The sequence below is a fragment of the Onychostruthus taczanowskii genome, unplaced genomic scaffold (assembly GCF_017590055.1).
Source record: "Onychostruthus taczanowskii isolate IOZ18803 unplaced genomic scaffold, ASM1759005v1 scaffold7, whole genome shotgun sequence".
NCBI lineage: Eukaryota > Metazoa > Chordata > Aves > Passeriformes > Passeridae > Onychostruthus > Onychostruthus taczanowskii.
This window is the reverse complement of record NW_024504786.1, coordinates 15,674,650-15,694,730: the sequence shown is the minus strand read 5'-3', so window position 1 is coordinate 15,694,730 and position 20,081 is coordinate 15,674,650. Positions and strand designations below refer to the sequence as shown.

General features: G+C 37.3%; 1 protein-coding gene across 6 annotated transcripts in view; it reads left to right on the top strand.

The window, feature by feature from the left end:
- The window catches only part of BCAR3 (BCAR3 adaptor protein, NSP family member), a 91,060-nt gene that overhangs the window by 36,166 nt on the left and 34,813 nt on the right, over positions 1–20,081 (top strand). For all 6 annotated transcript variants that reach the window (XM_041421465.1, XM_041421463.1, XM_041421464.1 and 3 more), the window contains one exon: positions 6,012–6,336. In XM_041421465.1, coding sequence (XP_041277399.1) covers positions 6,012–6,336 — 325 coding nt within the window. The remainder of the gene's footprint in view (positions 1–6,011; positions 6,337–20,081) is intronic.

Sequence of the window (20,081 nt, the reverse complement as noted above, 5' to 3'; positions counted from 1 at the left end):
CGTGACAGTGACTACCGAGACGTTGGATTCAAGTGCTTAGGTTTGTGGGAATTGTTCCATGGAAGGCTGTTAAGTATAAAACAGTGGTGTGTACTCGGTATACCGAGATACTTCTCTGAGTAGAGAGAAAAGAAACGCTGTGTGTCCTTCCTTTTTTCCTCTGTCTTTTGAAGAGGAGAGTGTGCAAAAGCACTTCTTTCCATCCGAATTTGTGATTTCTGAAAGGCAGTGTTAGTTCAAAGTAGTAATGCTGAAAAGGCTTTTCAGTTAAAGTGAGTTGTTCTTTTGTTTTTTGTGGGAACAGGGGAGCAGTCAAAATAAATTGCTTCCTATACCAGAGAAGGAACAAAAGGTTGTATTTTTGAAGCGTTGGCTAAAAAAAACCTTAGATGTGACTGTAACCTTGGTAAAGTTCTCTGTTTCTGCCAGCAGAATGGGGAGAGAAGGTTTGTTTCAAGTCAAGGTTTCATATTGTTCAGGATTACTGAGCTAACTGATTGGGCGCTTGCATTTCAGAGATAATTTCATGGCCAAATGAAGAAAGCTGTACTTATTATTGAATCATCTTCAGTGATCACTTTTTCTTGGCATTTTTTATAGATATGAAGGTATTCCACATGTGAAAATTCACAAATAAAAGTGTGGGGTTTATCTATTTCTCTCCTCTTGAAAAAAAAGACATTTCAAAAATAATTTATCCTGGGCTGTGTGTTTGGTGTTGCATGAGAATAATAGCTAAAAATAACATTTTAAATATACAGCTCAAGGATGTATGGGGGGAGGTGGAAATTGTGTGGCATATATAAAGAGAGAGAAGGAGAGCATGAACGTTGTGATAGCACTTCAAGACCCTTTGGAAGCAGTGACCTGACTAATCTTGTGGGGATGTTTGATGTTTGACAGACTCATGTTTTTTTTCTGATAGGAGCTTAAAGCCTTTGAACTACTGCATGTGGCTTTCTCAATCTATGTCTCTGCATCATAACAGCTATAGGTTCTTGAACCTTAATATTTTTCTCAAAGTCTTGTGACATGTTTGCTAGAGAAGCTACTGCATCAGTTTCTCTTTTTCATTACAAAAGCAGAAAACACAGGTTGCAGAAAACTGCTTCTAAGCCATTTTGGGGAGCAGAAATCCTTTCTTTTTTGTTACAATAATGAAGAATGCTACACTGCTTCTAGGGAGACAACATGAAATCCATGTTGAATTTATAATGGCTACAGTTTTGATTGTATTTATTCCTATGATATGTTAACTCTAGAGGCTTTTAAGTCATCCTATATCTTTCTCCCTTATTTTCTTATTACACACAACATTTAAAAAAAATTGGGAAACTGATCTACCTTTTTGTCCTGGCCTTGACTTTCTTCACCATTAAGGATGTTCACTTCCTTTTTTGTTCTGTACACATCTGCATAATGCATGCAAATATGCCAAGAAACTTAGCAGGGAGAAGAGTAATGGATCTTCCACTTGTTGAAATTTTTTGTTGCTGATTTCAAGGGAGGGATGGGAGATGGGTGGGGAAGAATTTGTGAGGAGATTTGATGAGGCAAAAGTACATAGAGTTTTCACAAAAGTTGACTCCATCTTTTAAATACATGAGAACACACAGCCCAATATCTTAAACCATGTTCAGGTCCTCTTAGCTTCACAGCATATATAATGGTAAAGATTGGTGACAGGATAACACCAGATATAAACTCCAGTGATTTTGATCTAGGAAAGAGAATCACCCATATGCCAGGTCAATAAGGCTGTGAGAAAAATGTGGGTCTTCTAATGCCCAAAACTGATTTAGATCTAACTCTGAGTTTTGAAATAGCTTGAGAGTTTGATTTGGAATTCTGAAATTGCTTTTCTGTTTCCTTTTATGAGGTTTCCACTAGCATGAGCATATACAGCCTTGGACTGTTTGCTATGCCATTCATACATCTCTGAGGCTGAACTGAAGATTTCCCTTTCCTTCACTTCTCTTCCTCCAATATATTGAAAGCAAAAAGTAGAAGCCAGTGCCATTGGTTTTATTATGTTGTAGTATGGAAGGGGCTCTTAATCCTATGCCTGAGTCATTTTGACTGAACCATTGGAACACTTCCTCAGACTGTGTGAACATCAGAAAGATTTCATGAGGTCAAGCTGAGCCAGAAAATTTGGATTTGCATCCCAAAGATGGCACAGGCAGAAGGATATTTAGTGTGTTGTTTTAGGAAACTGAAAGTTACTTGTTTCATTGTTCATGGTTATTTTTGTTTTGAGCAATGATGTGAAGAAACCAAATCCCAGCTGTTTGGACTTGTCCACCAGATATGTATTTTATTTTATGTCCAGTCTCCTACTGTTATCCTAAATGCCATGTTGATTTGAGAGGCCTCTTCATTTGTATTTGCTCACCTTCATTCATAACAAAAAAATAGAACCTGTCAGAAGTTACCTGGAAACCTTTCATGCTTTCAACTTCTCTGGCTTCACAATGTGACTCCTAATAATTCTGTTCCCATATATTCTTCCAAATTACAAACTGAAGAAAGAAAAGTGCCGGTCTTTGTATAAATACAAATTCATTTGCCATTTTTAATATTACATTGGCACAAGTCCATCTTGTTTGCACCTAGTTAGGAGAAATTTGAATGACTTCCAAAGTGTTCTGTTTTGTTAGTTGCTGCATTTTGACAAATAGGAATGTGTACAATTAAATTTCAGTTCCTTTTGAGCTATTTTTCTGTTACAATTTCTACCATTTCTGTTGTTGATTGGATAATGGCCAATGTTCAAGGCACACTGTCTCTTAGGGAGTAAAATTTTCAGGGTTTCTATATCTGGTAAAGTCAAACATTCTTTGAATCATATACTAAAGTATTTGAGACATTCCAGAGTCTTCAGCTGAAGAGGCTTCCACTTTCCAGTGTTTATATTCAATACAAGAAAACTGGATGGATGGTTTGGCAGGACTTTTGTTGCCAAGCTGATTGCTGTAGTTTTCTGTTAATATTTATGAAGAATACATAGTACAGCAGCACATGGGCAAGCAGATAAATGTGTGGTGGAAGCTAGCAGACCTGTTATTCTCAGTTTTGTTTGGGGTTCTTTTGTTTGGGTTGGGTTTTTTATTTGTTTGGGTTTTGTTTTATGAGGTTTTTTTGTTTGTTTGGGATTTTTTGAGGGGTTTTTAAAGAGGTTTTGTAGGGAGGGTTGTTAGAAATATTATCAAAGCTGCACACATACTTGTGGCTACATGTATTGCAAGTCCTCAATGTAGTATTTTTGTACTAACTGTGGAACTCTACTTTGATTCCTCAAAACAGTACTCAGATATGAATTTGAGGATTAGGTATTGAATCTGTAAGTCACGTGAGTACTACTTAAAAGAAGCAGCTGTTAGGTCAGCTCTGAGAGTTTGGTTTTGATTCTTAAGGGCTTCTTAGGAGTAGATGTGAAATGGAAAATACTGTATGTCAGGGGGTCGTTAATTTGTTGAAAGCTCTCAGATTGTTGGGTTGAAAACCTGAGTTGCTGTAAGAATTACTTTGTGATTGAGTTAGGAGAGTGAATTCTCAGCTTTCTTTGTGCATCCTAAAACGTGAAGTGGTTGACAATTTCATATCACAGTAAGCCTATTATGGACTTATCCGTTATTAAACCAAAGCTTTCTATGCTTGCATTAATTACAGCTTGGGTTTGACACCTGCTCGCAGGTAATGTGTTCTGTTTCAGCATAGCCATGGGAACCTTGCAGGAACGGCTGAGGAAAACTTACTCAGTGGACAGCCTGAACTAAACCAGTTGGAATTCAAAGGTTTGGGGGTGGTTTTTGTATAAACCAATAAGAAAGTACAATAATTAAATACAGACTCTCAGCAGATCCTGAAAGGAGAACAACAAGATTTGTACAATATGAGCTAGCTCGCTTCCAGTTTTTCAGACTCCATAAACGGTGTTTCTCACTTTCCTACAGTGAATACACAAAATTGAGTTTCGAATGATTGTGTGAATTATAAGAAGCCTTTTTTCCCCCCAGTTGTTGGAGGTAATTTATATAATTCTGTTCTAATAATGAAGCTGAATTTACAAGAAACAAGCTCAGTCAGTTTGCTTTAGCTAGAGGAGGTTGCAGGTTTGTAGTAAGCATTTGCATTTGAGATCTTCGTATCTTTGGGCCAGTTCTCCTGCTTAGAACAGTTATAATGCAAAACTAACTTTACAGCAATTATTGTGAAAGTAATGATGTGATATTTCTAGTACTTGCCAAAACTAGCAAAATCTGTGTCCTTCAACCACATCATAAATGCAGAGATGATATAGTGTTTCACATCATATCAGTGTTATAATTTATGGCAAAATTTTTGTGGGAATGTGTTTTGGTTTCTTTAAGATTTTGTGTTTTATTTGGATCTGCATGACAAAAAATGTCAGTTCTTTGCTAACATCTCAAATCTTTTCTACTCTATCAAGAGATGTGACCAGAATCAAACAGATTCTCCCTTGGCAGAAGTGCTATTTCCAGGGACTTTTCTACTTTAGTGCATAGTACCTGTGCTCTCACAGAGGCTTGGCAAATTGAAGACTAAAAAAAAAAAAAATTAATTACTAAGTATTTATTATAGTACTTTCAATACAGGAAAATTGGGAAAGGGATTTGTTGTTGAAGTCTGAAAACCTTGTCCAGCTGGTGAATCTCTGCAGTGCAGCTGACAGGAAAAAGCAGATTTTTTACATACTTTGATATCAGCTTTAGCATTGCTGTAAAAGTAAGCCTGTTATGATAACCTCTGAGTAGAAGTAACAGTAGCTTCAGTGCAGAAACATTTTGATGGTAGCTGTGATGCTGAGGCTGGAGAAGGGAGCAGGAGGACTATAGAGGCACCTCTGTTTCCCTTGCAGCACCTGTGCATTCCCCAAAACAGGAGGAATTCTTGTGCAGCTGTGAGCTGCTGACTTCCAGGCTGCTGGGCCTTCAGGGTGCTCATCTTATTTTTCAGTATGGAAATTGACTGAGGTCAGAACAGATTGTCCATAACTGTTATTTCCAGAAGCACTTCTGCTTTCTGAGTTCATATCAATCTTTGCAGCATCTGCGGCTGTTCCAGTTTCTATGGGAAGCACCTGGCTGACTAACACCTAGGTTAAATAATACAGGGCTGGTTGCCCTTTAGGTCTGGTGGTATGTTCTATAGAGTGGCTTTTGCAGGCTAATACAGCTGCAGAGGATAAGGCAGTCTGTTTTCTGCAATACAACACTGAGCACAGGGCAGCACTTTTTGAGGAACAGAACTGTAGTTTGTTAATGAGCCTGAAGTGTTTGTGTCACAAAGCTTTTTGCTCACGCTAACAGAAAAAGCTGTACTGTATGGCAAACTGCGCTTGACTGTACCAGAGACTGACAGCTATGCAAATCTCTGTGTCAACAGAGATTTGAGCCAGCAGGCTGGGCATGCTGAAGAAGAGAATTCCAGTAATCTGCTCCTGTCCTTATCTCTTGGGTAGAGCCGTTTAGTTTACAGCCTGTTGGAAATATGTGACCAGTTATCTGCTAGATTTATTACTTGAGCAAGACTCCTTAGCAACAGGTTTTTCCTCACAGTGTGCCAACTACTGGGTTTAAAAACATGTTCTTCCAAACCAAGCTGTAGTGTCCTTTATTTTTTGACAGATATTCTTAAATCTTTGCTTGTTGTCAGTGATTCAGGTTGAAGTCTGAGTCTACAGAAGATGTGAAAAAGTGTAAAAGAGGAACTTGGAGGATAAAAATGGGGAATTGTTCATGGCCTGCTCTTGCATTTTTGTCTAAACAGGTTGTTTTTGTTGTGACTTGTAACATGTATATATTTATATGCATGTGTGCTTGGTGTGCATTGGCAGCATCGTGGCTGGGTCTTGAGTTATCTGACTGCCTCAATGCAAAGCAGAAGTTCAGTTTCAGATACCTTTGTTAGTCATGCTACTTAACTTCCTTTAAGCAAGGACTTGGATGATTGATATACAGTAAGAAATCTTGGTTTTGTTTTTCCAGAACCAAAAATGATAGCTGCAGGAAAATTTTCAAGTCTTCCCAGAAACGGCCCAGTGAACCACCAGTTCTCGTTAGCTTCTTCCATGGACCTTTTGACCACAAAACCTTCACCAATTGAGCATCGCTCAAACTCCTTCCAAGGCATCTCCATCCATGGCACTCTGCCCAGGAAGAAGAAGGGAGCAATTCCCTCTAGGTCTTGTGATATGTTTAGCCACGTGGGAACGTTGCCTTACACCAGAGCATGGCAGCAGCCACCTTTTATACAGGACATTATAGAAGAATACCCTCCAGAAAATGGAAAGAGCAGCGACCTCCATGCCAGGTATGTAAAACCTTAATTTACATATATTAGTTACATACATTTACATATATTAGGGGTTATTACATACTCTTCTAGGCTTCTAAAGGCCCAGTCATAGGTACAGCTGTTAACTATAACTAAGTTAGATCTTCTCCTTAGTATTAAATTTCGGTCTCCATGGAAGATCTAAATAATTTTTAATGACTGTGTCTTGCCTTTGCATGTTTAAAAGGTATAATATTGTGTGTACTATTCCCATGGAGGAAGTTTTTTTAAGTTACTGAATTGCTTTGATATGACCCTTTGCATTGTTGTAACAGAGCAATTTTAAACAAGAAGTCATAACTGTTCAAACTTGATTTAATTTGTATTCAATGCAATAGTGATGGAGAGCTGAGGCAAAGGAGAGTGGTGTTCCAGCTGCCTCAAATCTCGAGCTGCGTGTAAGTCTTCTTCATGAAAACTTAGTGGAACCCAATGTACACTGAGCTAATCACAAGTTATTCCTGCCTGACTTTGTGGTTAACATATGCAAAGCTCTTGAGAAAGACCCATACTCTTTTAGCTAGCCTTTCTTTTGGGAACCTGTTATGATCACTGATATTTCATTGCTTACAAAAAGTAATTAATTTTGTAAATATCCTTTTTTTGTTTGTTTTGATATTGAGTTCTATAAAATGGGGAAAAATTACCTGCTAACACAAGAAAAATTCAGTGAAATGCAATGGATCAGTTAGACATAGAAATGAGAGAATGCTTTCTTGGCTGGTGGAGTTAAAGGCTGAGAAAAGATAGCCAAATTATGAGTTTTGAATTAGGATTTACAGCCTTGTTGTGTACATCACTACAATTTTTTGGTTTTCAAGTATTATGAATGAAGAAGAGTTCTTATTAGGTAAGTTGTGTGTGTAGAGTGGTTTTCTTGGGCTTTATGCTTGTACTTTATGGGATCAAACTTTCTTCTCACGTAAAAATAAGATTTTCTTCTCTCTACCCCATTCATTTTAAAAGAAGAAAGGACCTAAGTGGGTTTAGTACTCCTCTGTCACTGATCTCTGAGCTGTACCTGCTTACATTAACTAGTTTTTAAACACAGTTTTCCTCTTTTATTTACATAGTTTTAGAGAATGCCAGCAGCCTGGGGTGTTGCCATGGAAAGAATATAGTGATACACACTGAAGTTGTATTTTATATCTTCTTTTTCAAGAGCATTTACTAAACATGATTTTCTTGATTCTTTCAAATCCTACTGATAACTTGTCGTGTGGGTATAACCTTGTGTTACAAAGAACGCTTCGGCGCAACCGAAGTCAGAGAGCAAGCAGAATGCTGGAGAAGAAAATGTCAGCAAGCTCTGCCTGGGCAGAATTAAAACAATGCTTGTGAGTTAATAAAGAGATTCAAAGGATGGTGTTAGTGCAGCCTGTGAATAGAATTTGTGTCTCTTGAGTCACAGCACCAAATGCTGTTCCTGTTTGATCTTTCAATTACTTTGCTAAAACACACACAGACTTCTATGGTAACAATTTCTAACAGTTGGTTTCTTTAATTTTTACAATGAATCATTATATGTTCTGCTCCATGACCTGACTGCACAGTTGTGTTAGAGCAGAAGACAATACCAACTTGGCAATCAGCAAATATATCACTTCTTGAATCTTCTTGCAATGACACTGCCCTTTTCATTAGTTTACTCTAAAGGAAAATTGAGAGAGAAAGTCTGATTTTCCTGTGGTAAGCAGTTAGCCATATGTGTTAAGGTATGCATTCTAATCCCTACACTCACATTGAGATTCTCTGGGGAGAGAATTTATAGGGGAGTCCATGTTTTCTTATTGTAAAAAAAAGCCCTTTTATTTCAGTGTAAGAATTTGTGAAATAGTGTAACATTACAGGAATGTTCTGCAGTCAGGAGTATATCAGTCTTTCATTGCTATAATGCTGTTTACAAAAACTGAACATTTACAAAAACACATTTTAATGAAACATTATCATGATGCACTGTTCAAACTAAGTGCTGTGTTTGATGCCAGTGGGCCAGAACTAATAGCCATTAGGATGCGCATATGGATATGAGTATTTTGAACTGTGGCTCAGTCATGTAATTGTTTGATTAATTCCAACTTAAAGAACGTAACTGTGATAACATTTTAATAATCCAAAGTGAGTTATACTCTCTTTAATATATAAATACATATCACATTATCTTATGAAACAAAAAATAAGCCAAACTGATAAGAATAGGAAAATAATAATGAACTGTGTCATTCCCTAATGGAATTCTTCTGATTCTGAAATTTTTCTGATAACTTGGAGAAATTATCTTGTCAATTTTCAGTGCAATAAGAATGTGATCTCTTCTTGGTTTGTGAATGTACATTTCTGCTAGGTAGTTCAAGGGGAAAAAAAAGTTTTCTTTGTTGAGAAAGCTGACATCTGAGTTTTAGTCTCTTGGAAATAAATGGCCAGAGTTAGAATCAACTGAGCTCTTGAAAGATGGTTTTGTTAGTTAAAATAGAATTCACTCTTGAAAGTGAACAAGTTAACTTTTAAAAGAGAATTCTCATTTTAGCATGTAAAACTGAAGCTGCTTGTATGTAATGTTCTTTACTATCTGACATTGATAATTAAACCTAAGTAAAGCTTAATTCTAATTTCCCTTTGACCTAGTCCATGGGTTATCTTTATTTATTTAGCTCTGCCTTGCATTATGATGCCTTTACTTAAAGGAAAATTGTTCACATTCCCATCTGCTGCTAGAACCAGTAGCCTTTTTTTTTGGCCTGTGTCTTGTGGCTGCCATCGGTAAACCCAAAATTTCCACTGCATTTGGATGATTATGGTCCTTCGTGAGTGACATTACAGTTTAGCAGACTTGTGGGATTTTCATGCTTTTTCATTAATGCAGCCACGTGTCCCTCAAATAAACAGGACCTAAAAGTAATGCAGAATTTTCACTGTCACAGTAAGTTTGGGTGTGGTGATAAAGGCAGCAGTCAAAGGCCTGTTTTGACAATCTACGCCATTTCAGTTGGGTGTCAACAATACTTGGGTAGTCTTGGGTTAACCAGTAGTTATCTCTGTGGGTCTGGTACTGGCTCTGATACCAACATACTTGAATGTTATCTCATTGTAGAGATGCAAGGAATTTCTGAGACATTATAAAGAAGATGGAATAGGGCAAAGACATGCATATATCCCAGAGCAAAACTAGATTCCAGTATTGATACCATGCTCTCTGTTTCATGAGGCAGTGTGATTGCAAAAGAGAACAGAACAAGGGATTGCTTCTTGGTCTGTCTGTCAACTGACAGCTATAGCATTTTCTGTTCCTAAACTCATCACATCCACATTCACCACTAAGTGATGTCCTCAAGTGCCATATCTAAATGTTTTTGAAAACTTTCAGGGATGGTAACTCTACCACTTCTCTGGGCAGTCTTTTACAATACTTCTGGTGGGAAAAAAAAATCCTAATAAATGTATTACTAATAATCTAAAGCTCCCTTGGTGCAACTTGAGGCCATCTCCTCTTGTCCGCTCATGCTCACAGTTGTTGCTTTATTGGTAAACCAAACTACACTCCAGGGAAAGAAAAGAAGAGAGGCATAGTCTGAAGATCATCTTCTCTTGTCCTCTCATGCTGACAGTTGTTGCTTTATTGGTAAACCAAACTACACACCAGGGAAAGAAAAGAAGAGAGGAGCATGAGGCATAGTCTGAAGATTTTTTTTTCTCCAGTTGAGGTTTGAGTTGAAGTTCGTACTGTCGCAAGATACAAGAATCACAGAATGCTGTGAGAAAGAAATGTATCTTTGATATCCCACTGTCAAACAGGTTCTAAGGTTGTTTTGTGGGGAGAGATGTAATGCAAGTGGTATGATGGGTTCAACACTGTGTTGTCAGTGAGTCAGGCTAATAAAGATGTGATCTTCACAATCAGTTAAAAGACAGTGAAGGAGAGAAAAGATACTCCTTTCTCAGTACTGGTAATTCCTCTGTTGCCTGCAAATAGCCTGTATTCCTGTTGAAATAAACAGGGTTTGTGACAAAATTAAGTGAAATCCAGTTCAATGACGGCTCCAGGGTGAGATTGTGAATTGTTAAGGGGCCAGAATAGCATCTGGATTTGCACAAAATTGATGCTGTTGATGGCCATGATGCTTAGAAAGAAATTAATGTCAATTTGAGGATGGACAGTTTAGGACAGCAATAAAATCAAAGCCAGACAATTTCTTAGAAATAAGTTTATTAATTTTTTTTGTGCAGTTTGCAGAGTTACATGCCTTTCTTAAAAGCCCTTAGTATTTCAAAAGCTTTAGTGTCCACTTAGAAATTTAGTATTTGAAAGAAAGAAAAATGAGTTAATTTTGCCTTTGCCCTGTATATGTAATGTAGGACTCTTTAGAACAGAGCTTCAGATATTTTGGGAGAAACTGTGTGGCCACACATTTGTATTTAATCACTATCTTCCCTCTTCTGAACCTACCCCTAGGAAGTGTTGAAGCACACCATCTGCCAGAAATGATCCCTCTAAGTTTTCATGCTAATTAAAGCTTTAAAACAAAGTTGGCATTAATTTACGCTGGCTGTTTCACATTATACAGGACGTTTGTGAGTATGTGCTGGTTTAATTTCTGTTTACTAGCTCTCTTTGCAGTAGCCATTTCATTTGCTTGGACTTGTAAAGACAATTTTTTGTTCAAATTCCATTCTTTATCTAGACAGACATTTAAAAAATGGAGTCACTGATAAACAGTAGGGTTGTATTGTTCAAACTGGCTTGGAATCAAAGTACTTTGTGCATTTCTCTAAATAATGTATAATACCCTGGGTGCTTTATCACTAGTCATGAGAGGGTTTGACCTACCAGCTGATGAGAATTTGATTTTTTCCCCTGTTTTTGAAACTTTAGTTTTAACTGTGTATGAATTTGAAGTGTTGAGTTGTAACTACAGAGCTATGATTTTAATCTTTTCTTTTTCTTCTATTTTAATTTTCTGTTCTCAAGTATTATACTTACACTACTGTTTTTATTGATGTGGCTACAAACAATTCATTTTTGTAGGCTTTTAACTGTGTATGAATTTGAAGTGTTGAGTTGTAACTACAGAGCTATGATTTTAATCTTTTCTTCTTTTCTTCTGTTTTAATTTTCTGTTCTCAAGTACAGTAAATTCCTGGCAATGCTGTAAGTCCTGATTGTGATTATACTTACAACACTACTGTTTTTATTTATTTGTGGCTACAAACAATTCGTTTTTGTAGGTAGGCAAGGCATAGCAGCTTTTTTTTACATTGCCAAGATATCAAGCATGAATTGTCCATATCAATTTTTTTGACATGGTTTAAGCATGTTAAAAAAGAAAAAATTAAATCTGGCAGGTATGGGAAGCCATGGAAGAAAAGATTTCTATTAGCTTGATTCTTTCAGTAAGGAAATGGGCAGACCAGTAGCTCTTGTTGTCTTCCAATGCTCATTGAACCTTATTGCAAAAGATCAAAATGTGATAATTAGGCTGTAAACTAAAATGCATTTTATAGACTGGCCATAATTATCTAGACACATGTGCGAAGAATACTCTTACTTTCTGTAGTTCTGAAAATATGGTATGTGTGTGACTACATATTTAGCTAGACTCCAGTCTCTTATTTTGAGTACTGGTCAGCAGCCTTTTTTTGCTCTTGTTTTTCTGTGTCAGCTGTTTCAGATGAAGTGCTCTCATCTAGCACTGGACTTTGTACTGCTGTAGCAGAGAGTAGAGTAGATTAGTTTATCTGGTTGTTTAGGGTGTTCTGTTCTCTTCTGAATTTCTGATCTTCAAGGCTCTGCATGTTTGGCTGGATGATCCTCACATACTTGTCTCATCTAACTATCAAGGAAAAAATAAAAATAAGTTCAATTTTAACCTTGACCAATACCACTGACATTAACAGGGTAACTTCATCAGCATAAAGCTTAGCAGGCTCACTGTTCTCTACAGTGTTTGCCCTTGTCCTTGGAGGGCAGAACATTTGGAAGTTGCCAAGGTATTAGTCTTGAAGTATAAAGCTATGAATGACTGAATTCTGCCTTCCCAAAACTCTTCCTGTTCTCTTAGTGGTATTACCACAGGAGATCAGGCCTGCTGAAGTCCTTGAACTGACAGTTGAATTATAAAGGAAAGGAGTTGGCAAGGCTGTGCTTGGTGAGGAGAACACTGTTCAGGAATTTGCTTTATCCTTTTCAGAATTTGCAGCCTGTTTTGCTTCCCCAGATGCTGCAAATTCTGCTTTTCTTTGGATTTGGAGAATGGGGTGGATCAGATATTTGGACAGCGTTTATTTTTTTCTAACTAGTGATTTTGAAAACATGATTTGTTGGGTAATTTTAATTTGAATTTGTGCTACTTCTTTATATTAATACTGTATGTACAATCAAATTATTTGGTGCACTTCGAAAATTAAAAATACTTTTTATCAATGTTTTAATATATCAAGTAAAACACATATTTTATATGTTTCCTGTGGGGAGTAAAGTGAGTAATACTGGTATTTTTTGGTTTATAAAATGCAACGTAGTTCTTCAAGTATGAAAATATTTGCAAAATTACCAGGAAGAAGACCAGTATCTTGGTTTCCTTTTAAATTTTAGGATAAGGTGGGGAGGAATTTTTATAAATGCACAGAATTTTGAAAGTAAAAATAGTTACTGTTTTGGTATAATGCCTGAAACTACCTCTTAGTATGAGTTTTGTTTTTAGAAAAACCTGAACCAAAATGTTTTTATGTGGTTGTGTTTCTTTAATAAGAGTAACACAAGTGTATTGAATTTTGGGCTAGTGAATATCTCATTGACTTCTTCCATGCACAGGTTTTTCAAATGGAAGAATTCCTCCAATGTTGCCAACACTTCATGCTTTTTGTCCCAGATGTTCCCATTCTTTCTCTTGTTGTGTCCTGTTCACATGTGCACCTGTAGATCTCTGCTGTCTCAGAGGTGGAGCAGAGCTACTCACTAAGACTGGGAGATGTTTGTGGTAGAAGGAATGCTCTGTTGGATAAGCAGAGAATAGCTAATGTTATCTGCTTACATTCAGTATCAAATCCTCTTATCCTTTAACTCTAGGGGTTCATTCTGTTTTGGCTTGTCTACCTTTTCTTTTTAGCCCTTCTGTCCATTGTTGGGTTCACATTATTCTGTTGGAAGTTCTGCTTCACCCCATTGTTCCCATTTGATGCTCACGTCCTCTTTCTTTGCTTGTTGGACATAGATCTGCAGAACCAAAGCTTCACTTCTTGATTTTTATGGGGATTTTGGAAATCTGCCCATGTGGGATCTTCAGAGAGGGAAATGAGGAAAACAGGATGAAATGTTTCAAAAAGAGAGACCATCTCTCCAATATTAAAGATGAATTAAGCCACAGTCCTTCAGCTTCTGAGCAGAGGAACTGAAGTTCCTTATGAGATGAACACAGTTGTATCATCATTTGAAATTAATTGTGGGATCATGACCTTATTGTTAAAAAACAACTTGCCAGGTAAACTTGAGCCCAAATCCCTCAAAGCCTCTATCAAAATTGGTCAGTGTTGTTTTTCAAAAACTTTGTGAAAACTTGTATTTTTTCTGGCTGTTTCTTCTTTGAATAGAGGACACTGTGTATAGTGGGAAGTTTCTTGAGTTACCTCTTCTGTCACACCCAAATTTCCTGCTCTGCTGTTTTCTGGTCTCTTTTGTAAGTGTTTTGGAGTGCCCTATTCAGTTGTACCAAGTGCTATATTGCTTCCTCATCCTGCCTCCTGTTCATATGTGAGCGTTTGGTTTCATTTCTGTCCCTTCTATGTTCCAAATAGTAGTTCAGTGCTACATAGGGGAGCATATTCCTAATGGTTACTTGCCATATCCAGTGCAGAAGGGCATCTGATGTGATGAGCTTTTTGAAGTGGGCTAAGGGAGCAGGCAGGGAGGACAATTCTTCCTCCCACTATTATCTTCTTCAGTGCTAAAGCTTCGTGTTAGCATTCCTGTGCTTCAGTCCAAATACACATTCCTGAAAGACGTCTTAGCCAGGCAGAAAACCATACTTTGTGAATAAAGTGTACCTAGTATTAGATGCATTTCAGATTAATTAATGAAGACGTTGATTCTACTGAACATTTGTTAGTGTTTGGGGGTATTTTTTAATATGCATATTCATTTTATAAGGTTGTATTGATTTTGAACACTTAAAATTTTGTGGCACTGGATTCAGGATAACTGCACAACAACTGTAAAGAATTGCCAGCTAAAGATATAAGTCAACAGGCAACAGCAGATATATAAACTAGTTTGTAGTTACAGTGTCTGTTTTGGATAAGCAATAGTCTTGCTGCCCAACCATTACTTTCATAGAGTATGTCCTGGGATAAAATATTTAAGAAGGACTTTAAAGAACAGAGTTTTGACTTTGATGGGCCTAAAAGTTAAGGAAAATAGAGGAAAAAGAATGGAGGTGGCTAGTCTGAGCTTTTGACCAGGTTGTAGAGACTGGTACTTTGTGTGGTGCAGAAACAGAAATTCTTCAGGAAAAGGTAGAAAAAATGGTGTAGATTTTTCTGCTGCAATAGTTAAACTGGAGCAAGTTAGAGGAATGCAGATTGAAGCAGTAAAAGTAAATTGCTGCAACGTTATCTCTCCTGGGGCATTCTGAACAGATAGGATTGAGATTTTTATTTAATTCAAGGAAAAGTACATTGCATCTCTTCTGAGTTTTAATTACTGGAGTCCCTGCTGTTCTTTGTGTGAGCTGCAGGTCATCACACAGTTAGTCATAGCAGTTTGCACTTGTTTCCACTGGTGTTTGAATGAGTCACGTCCAGGGTGCTGTGCAGCTGTAGGCAGAAGGGTGGAATGCCCTTAGGAATGCAGCAGAAGTGCGTGTGTGAAGCAGAAGCTGCTGGGGGATAAAATCAGTGGATTTTTTACTGTAGTTTACAGTACAAATAAAATCAGTCTGTGCTACATACACTGAAATATGCCATGTCCAGCATGCTCTGACTTGCACCTTCATACTTAAGTAGTGTGTATTTCAAAAATCTACAGAGATGGAGAGATTTCAAAGACACAAACTGAAGAAGGCATGTGATTCATCTGGTCATTTCACAGCAATTCTGTCTATGTTAGCAGCCATGCAGCAGCTTGGTTAATTTTCAGTGTGTCAGGCTACCTTTGAGCTTCTATTGTCTTTACTCAGATTTGGCATTGGCACCAGATTTGGCATTTGGCATTGGTGTTGGAACTATTGAGAAGGTAGTGCTCATGGTTTCTCTTTCAAAGGGGTCGAAAGGACATGCTTTTGAAAATGTCCCCAGGAAAAGTCAATTTAAAATAAATGGACAAATATATTTTCATACATCAGATACTGGCAATGTGTCCCAATGTTTTTCCCACAGGTACAGTTATAAAAGTGTGAAGGAGCACAAAGCTGACTCAAGGCCAATCAGCAGTTTCCACCACTGTAAGAATATTTGTATGGGAGTTGAATGATAGAGAGGATTTGGGCAACTTGATGATACTGTTGTGCCTGCATTTAAATTTTGTTAAAGTTATCACAGCTAATTTATATTTGTAGCTGATTGTTTTGTGATGATGCCAAGAGCCTGGAAAAGGCAGATGCTTCATATGGCTTAGCATGTAAAGGTCTGCAAGATTTTTTATAGCACCGAGGATGAAAGGAGGTAATGTACAATGTTAGAAAGGTGGAGGTTTTCATAGAGTCACACAGCTAAAGATTACAGCATATCTGCTTAAAGATTTTTTTATTGAAGCAGTCCTATAGAGAACGATTGGACAAACTGCAGAGTCAAAAACAGATGATGTCTGAGTTACTGAGATTCTGGCTATTCTCTAGCACTTCACTGAACTTAATAATGGATGTTAGGATTGAACACCGGGATTCAGCTTTTCAATTCCAGCATTGATTATGAGTATTTAAGAATTTTATCAAATATTTTAGAAGAGTGACTAGTTACCAGGATGTTAAGGTTTTCTTTACCCAGTTTTCATGTTTGATTGATCATTATCTTCATATCCATGCAGGATTTGAAACTGGCAGTATGACAGTGTTTAGTTTGTCATACCAGAAGTATGATTCACATTGCTTATAGTGATTTTTTTTCCCCTTCATTTTAGCCACTGACTGTTCATGGTGACAACCTCAAAAGGGCTTGTTTTTTTTTAATCTTTTAATTCTCCCCACACATTTGGCTATTGTTTAGATGTGTTGGGAAGTAGAGAAATAGCGTCTAATAACAGCTGAATTCTGTCTCCCTTTCTCATCTCAGTCAGCTCAAGTTATATTTTGAAGGGGTCTTCTTAAAATGATAATTCCTATTTTCGGAGAAGTTATGTTGTTTCTCATAGTGGTCCAGTCTGTCACTCCTTGCTCACAGACAGTCAATGCCAACCAGTATGATCAAACTCTTCATTGTTGCAGCAAATGTTGCTGTGGGGAGAAAAGAGGGAAGCAAAAGAGCAACTTCACATTTTTTGTTTTCTTGCCTCCATCTTTTTCTGGGTTTGCTGAAGCACCACACTTGTTTGCAAGTTCTGTGTATTTTCTTGGCCGTAACAGCAAGAAACCCATACATGAAAAAAAAAAGCACATAAGAATCTTGATAAGAATCTTGCAACTGGAGTGAAAAGAAGTTGAGATCATTTCCAGGGACAGATAAAAGGGTTGTATGTCTGCAAGATCAGCCAGCATTGAAAAAGGGGTTGTCAGATGTCAGTCTCTAGAGAGAATGTGTTTCTGGCTAGGAAGAGCCTCAGAATCATGAGGGCTAAGATTCTGGTCGGATATTACTGGAGGAGTGTTTTTGCTTCCATGCAGGCCTTGTGTGTGTGGAGGAGGCCGCAGAGGATTTACACTACTCAGGAGAATGGCTTCATTACATATAGCGAGTCAGGTGCTTTTTTTCTTCTTTTTTGTTCCTATGAGTAAAAAAACGTGCTGGAAAGGGATTTTGTTCTGTCACGAAATGAGGTGATAGCAAGAGGTGGCAGCAATAGCAGTACTCAAAACAGATGTGGGAGTTTGCTTCATCCTGCTCTTAAATTCCTTTCTGTGGCAGAATGACTACAGAAAGAGCATGAAGCCAATACTCTGTGTCCTACTGCATACTTACCTCAGCTTGAGTCTTCTGAAGACTTTTCTGTTCCAGGGACATCATTCTGTATTAAATACGCTTTTTATCTGAGTGGAAGTAGGTCTTATCTGATTATTAGGAAACCAAAATGCATAATAAATACCTAATAATAATAAAACTGTGAGCCCACAGTTTACACAGTTTGGTTGACTTATGTGTGGACTCTAATACATAAATGTTGTAGGCAAACAGGTGCAAATGAATACAGCTGTAAAGTCAAGCTTTTTATGAAGACAAACATTAGCATTATTTGAAAGGTAATATAATCTGATGAAAGATAAGAAAATATTATTGAAACCAACCTTCAGTTAAATCAATTCTGAGAGATGGCAGAACCTGCTACTATCTTTTATCTGATCTGTTAGTCATCTGAAAGTATTAATTTTTTTTCTACAGATCTTCTAATATAATAAGTGAGAATGTGGGTTCATAATTTTTTAAGATTCTTTGAGAGGAAAAATGGAAAGAAAAAACATACCTTATATTTTTCTTAACTTCATGATAACATAGATGTCCTCCACTGGTAGCCCATGGCATAAAGAAACATTGCTAACAGAGAGCTGAGATTCAGGAGTTAGTTTTATTTGGTTGCTTTCTAGTTATTTGGGCTAACTGCTTAATCTGGTTTTCTGTATGTAGTGTGATAGTATTGGGGTGAAGTCAGATGACAGGAAAATGCAGCAGTTTATCTTTGCTATTAGTTACTGCACATCAATGGAAGTTACCATTCCTTGAAAATAACTTCAAAAAATTTGCACAAAGATGAACAAGGGAGGATGGAGGGAGAGAGAGTAGATCAGCTTGGAGACGGGTATCTGAGACGGACAGTGCTCCAACATAAACATCTTTCTGTATGGCTCAGGATGAATTGCAGGGTTTTGTACATTTTGTTGTGGGTGTGCTTACCAGATAAAATACTACAGTTCTTGTGAAGATACTTGTTACACTATCCATTTCCCAAAGCCAAACATTTTCAAAGCACTTCTGTCATGTAGATGCTGAAAAGAATGCAGGTCACTACTTCCTCTGGTCTCTTCTGGATGTCCTGCTTTATATACTAGTAAATAAATAGTTTTGTCTTGAAGTTTTTCTACCTCTTTTATTTCACTTTGGCTTGATCTGTCCTAGAGAACATTTGCCTGGTAGCAGAAGGTGGGAACAGTGGAGTCTGTAGGAAGGCTGGCCTGCAGGAGTGCAGACCATGACAAGACACATTTGCTGCCAGAGTAAGAGGGTTTGTTCTTTCAGAGTGTGTTGCATATGCTGTGCTGGTAGACCCTTTGTCCTGAAAGATTCCACAGGCAAGTGAAGAACTAAGCTGAAAAGTTTTTCAGTAGCATTTAGTACTGGAGCAACTTCCCACAGATCATTTGAATGTGAGAAGAAATCAGGCATGCTTAATGATTTTGCTGAACTGATTAAAAATTAGATTTTTTTTCTTTTCTCCCAGTGAAATTGAAAAGTATTGAGAGGGAAAACGTCTCTTCAGTTTCAAAGCTTTCTTTTATTTTTCCTCTGTACTTCACCCCTGTGTTCTCTGCTATGCTTGTACAGGCTTTATGCTCATACAGTTATCAGGCTGATCCTTCTTTGTATATTGCATAGGAAAAAGTTTAAAATGGTCCAAATTCTATTTCCATTGAGTCCAACTTTCTATTCTTTAAAACATCAGTTGAGAATGCAATTTCACCCTTGACAAATACTGAGATAATAAGAAACAGCAACACGTGGTACAGCCTGAACAGTTGAGCACCATTATTTTATGGGGAAGGCTCTGTATTCTGGATTAAAAGCTGTTAGAGAACCAGCCTGAAAATTTAGTATCAGATAATAACATAGTTTCAGATCGTATGCAGTTACATTCCAAACAACACAGGAAACTCAGAGACTGTTTTCTGGACTGATTCATTCCAGTGTAACCCAAATTCTACATTTTTCAAGCTGCTTATTAGGTTTCTAGTGTTACATCTTTGTAACAGCTTCCACCAAAAAGGATCCTGTTTCTAAATTTATAGAGATCTGATGTCCATGTGGCAAACTTGATTGCTGTAACAAGTGCCTGATCCCTCTCTAAGTTTAGACAGTTTTCATTGTGCCTGTTTCATGTTTGTAGTTAAGGGCAGTACCATGTGTGTCATCCCAGATTCTTAGAAAACATCCAGTCATGTACTGCAAACTCTGTTAATCTGCTAGTTCTCAAATAAAAGCAAATATACAAAATGCTTTGAAATAGAAAATATATATATTTTATGGAAAGAGTTGTAACAGTGCAAGGCTCTTCAGTTAGGCTTCTGTGTCCTTTGCCATCTGTCTGTATAGAAAACCTATGATGAGATTTTTATTTTTAGATTAGGGCAATGACTTGATTATCTGATGTTCAGATAATTGTGATGCTGAAATTATGATTATTTTGAGAACTTCTTCTTTGTATATATAGAAAGTGAATGTAGTACTTTCTACTTCCTGTAAGCAGTGCCCCCTCCCAGTGCTATCAGAAGCAGTAGCTTAAATGGGAAAATGTAAAAGCAGAGGAATAAATTCAAAAGCCATTGGGAGAGCTCTCTTTTAAATTTATTTCAGATATTTTAGGTGGCAAGTAA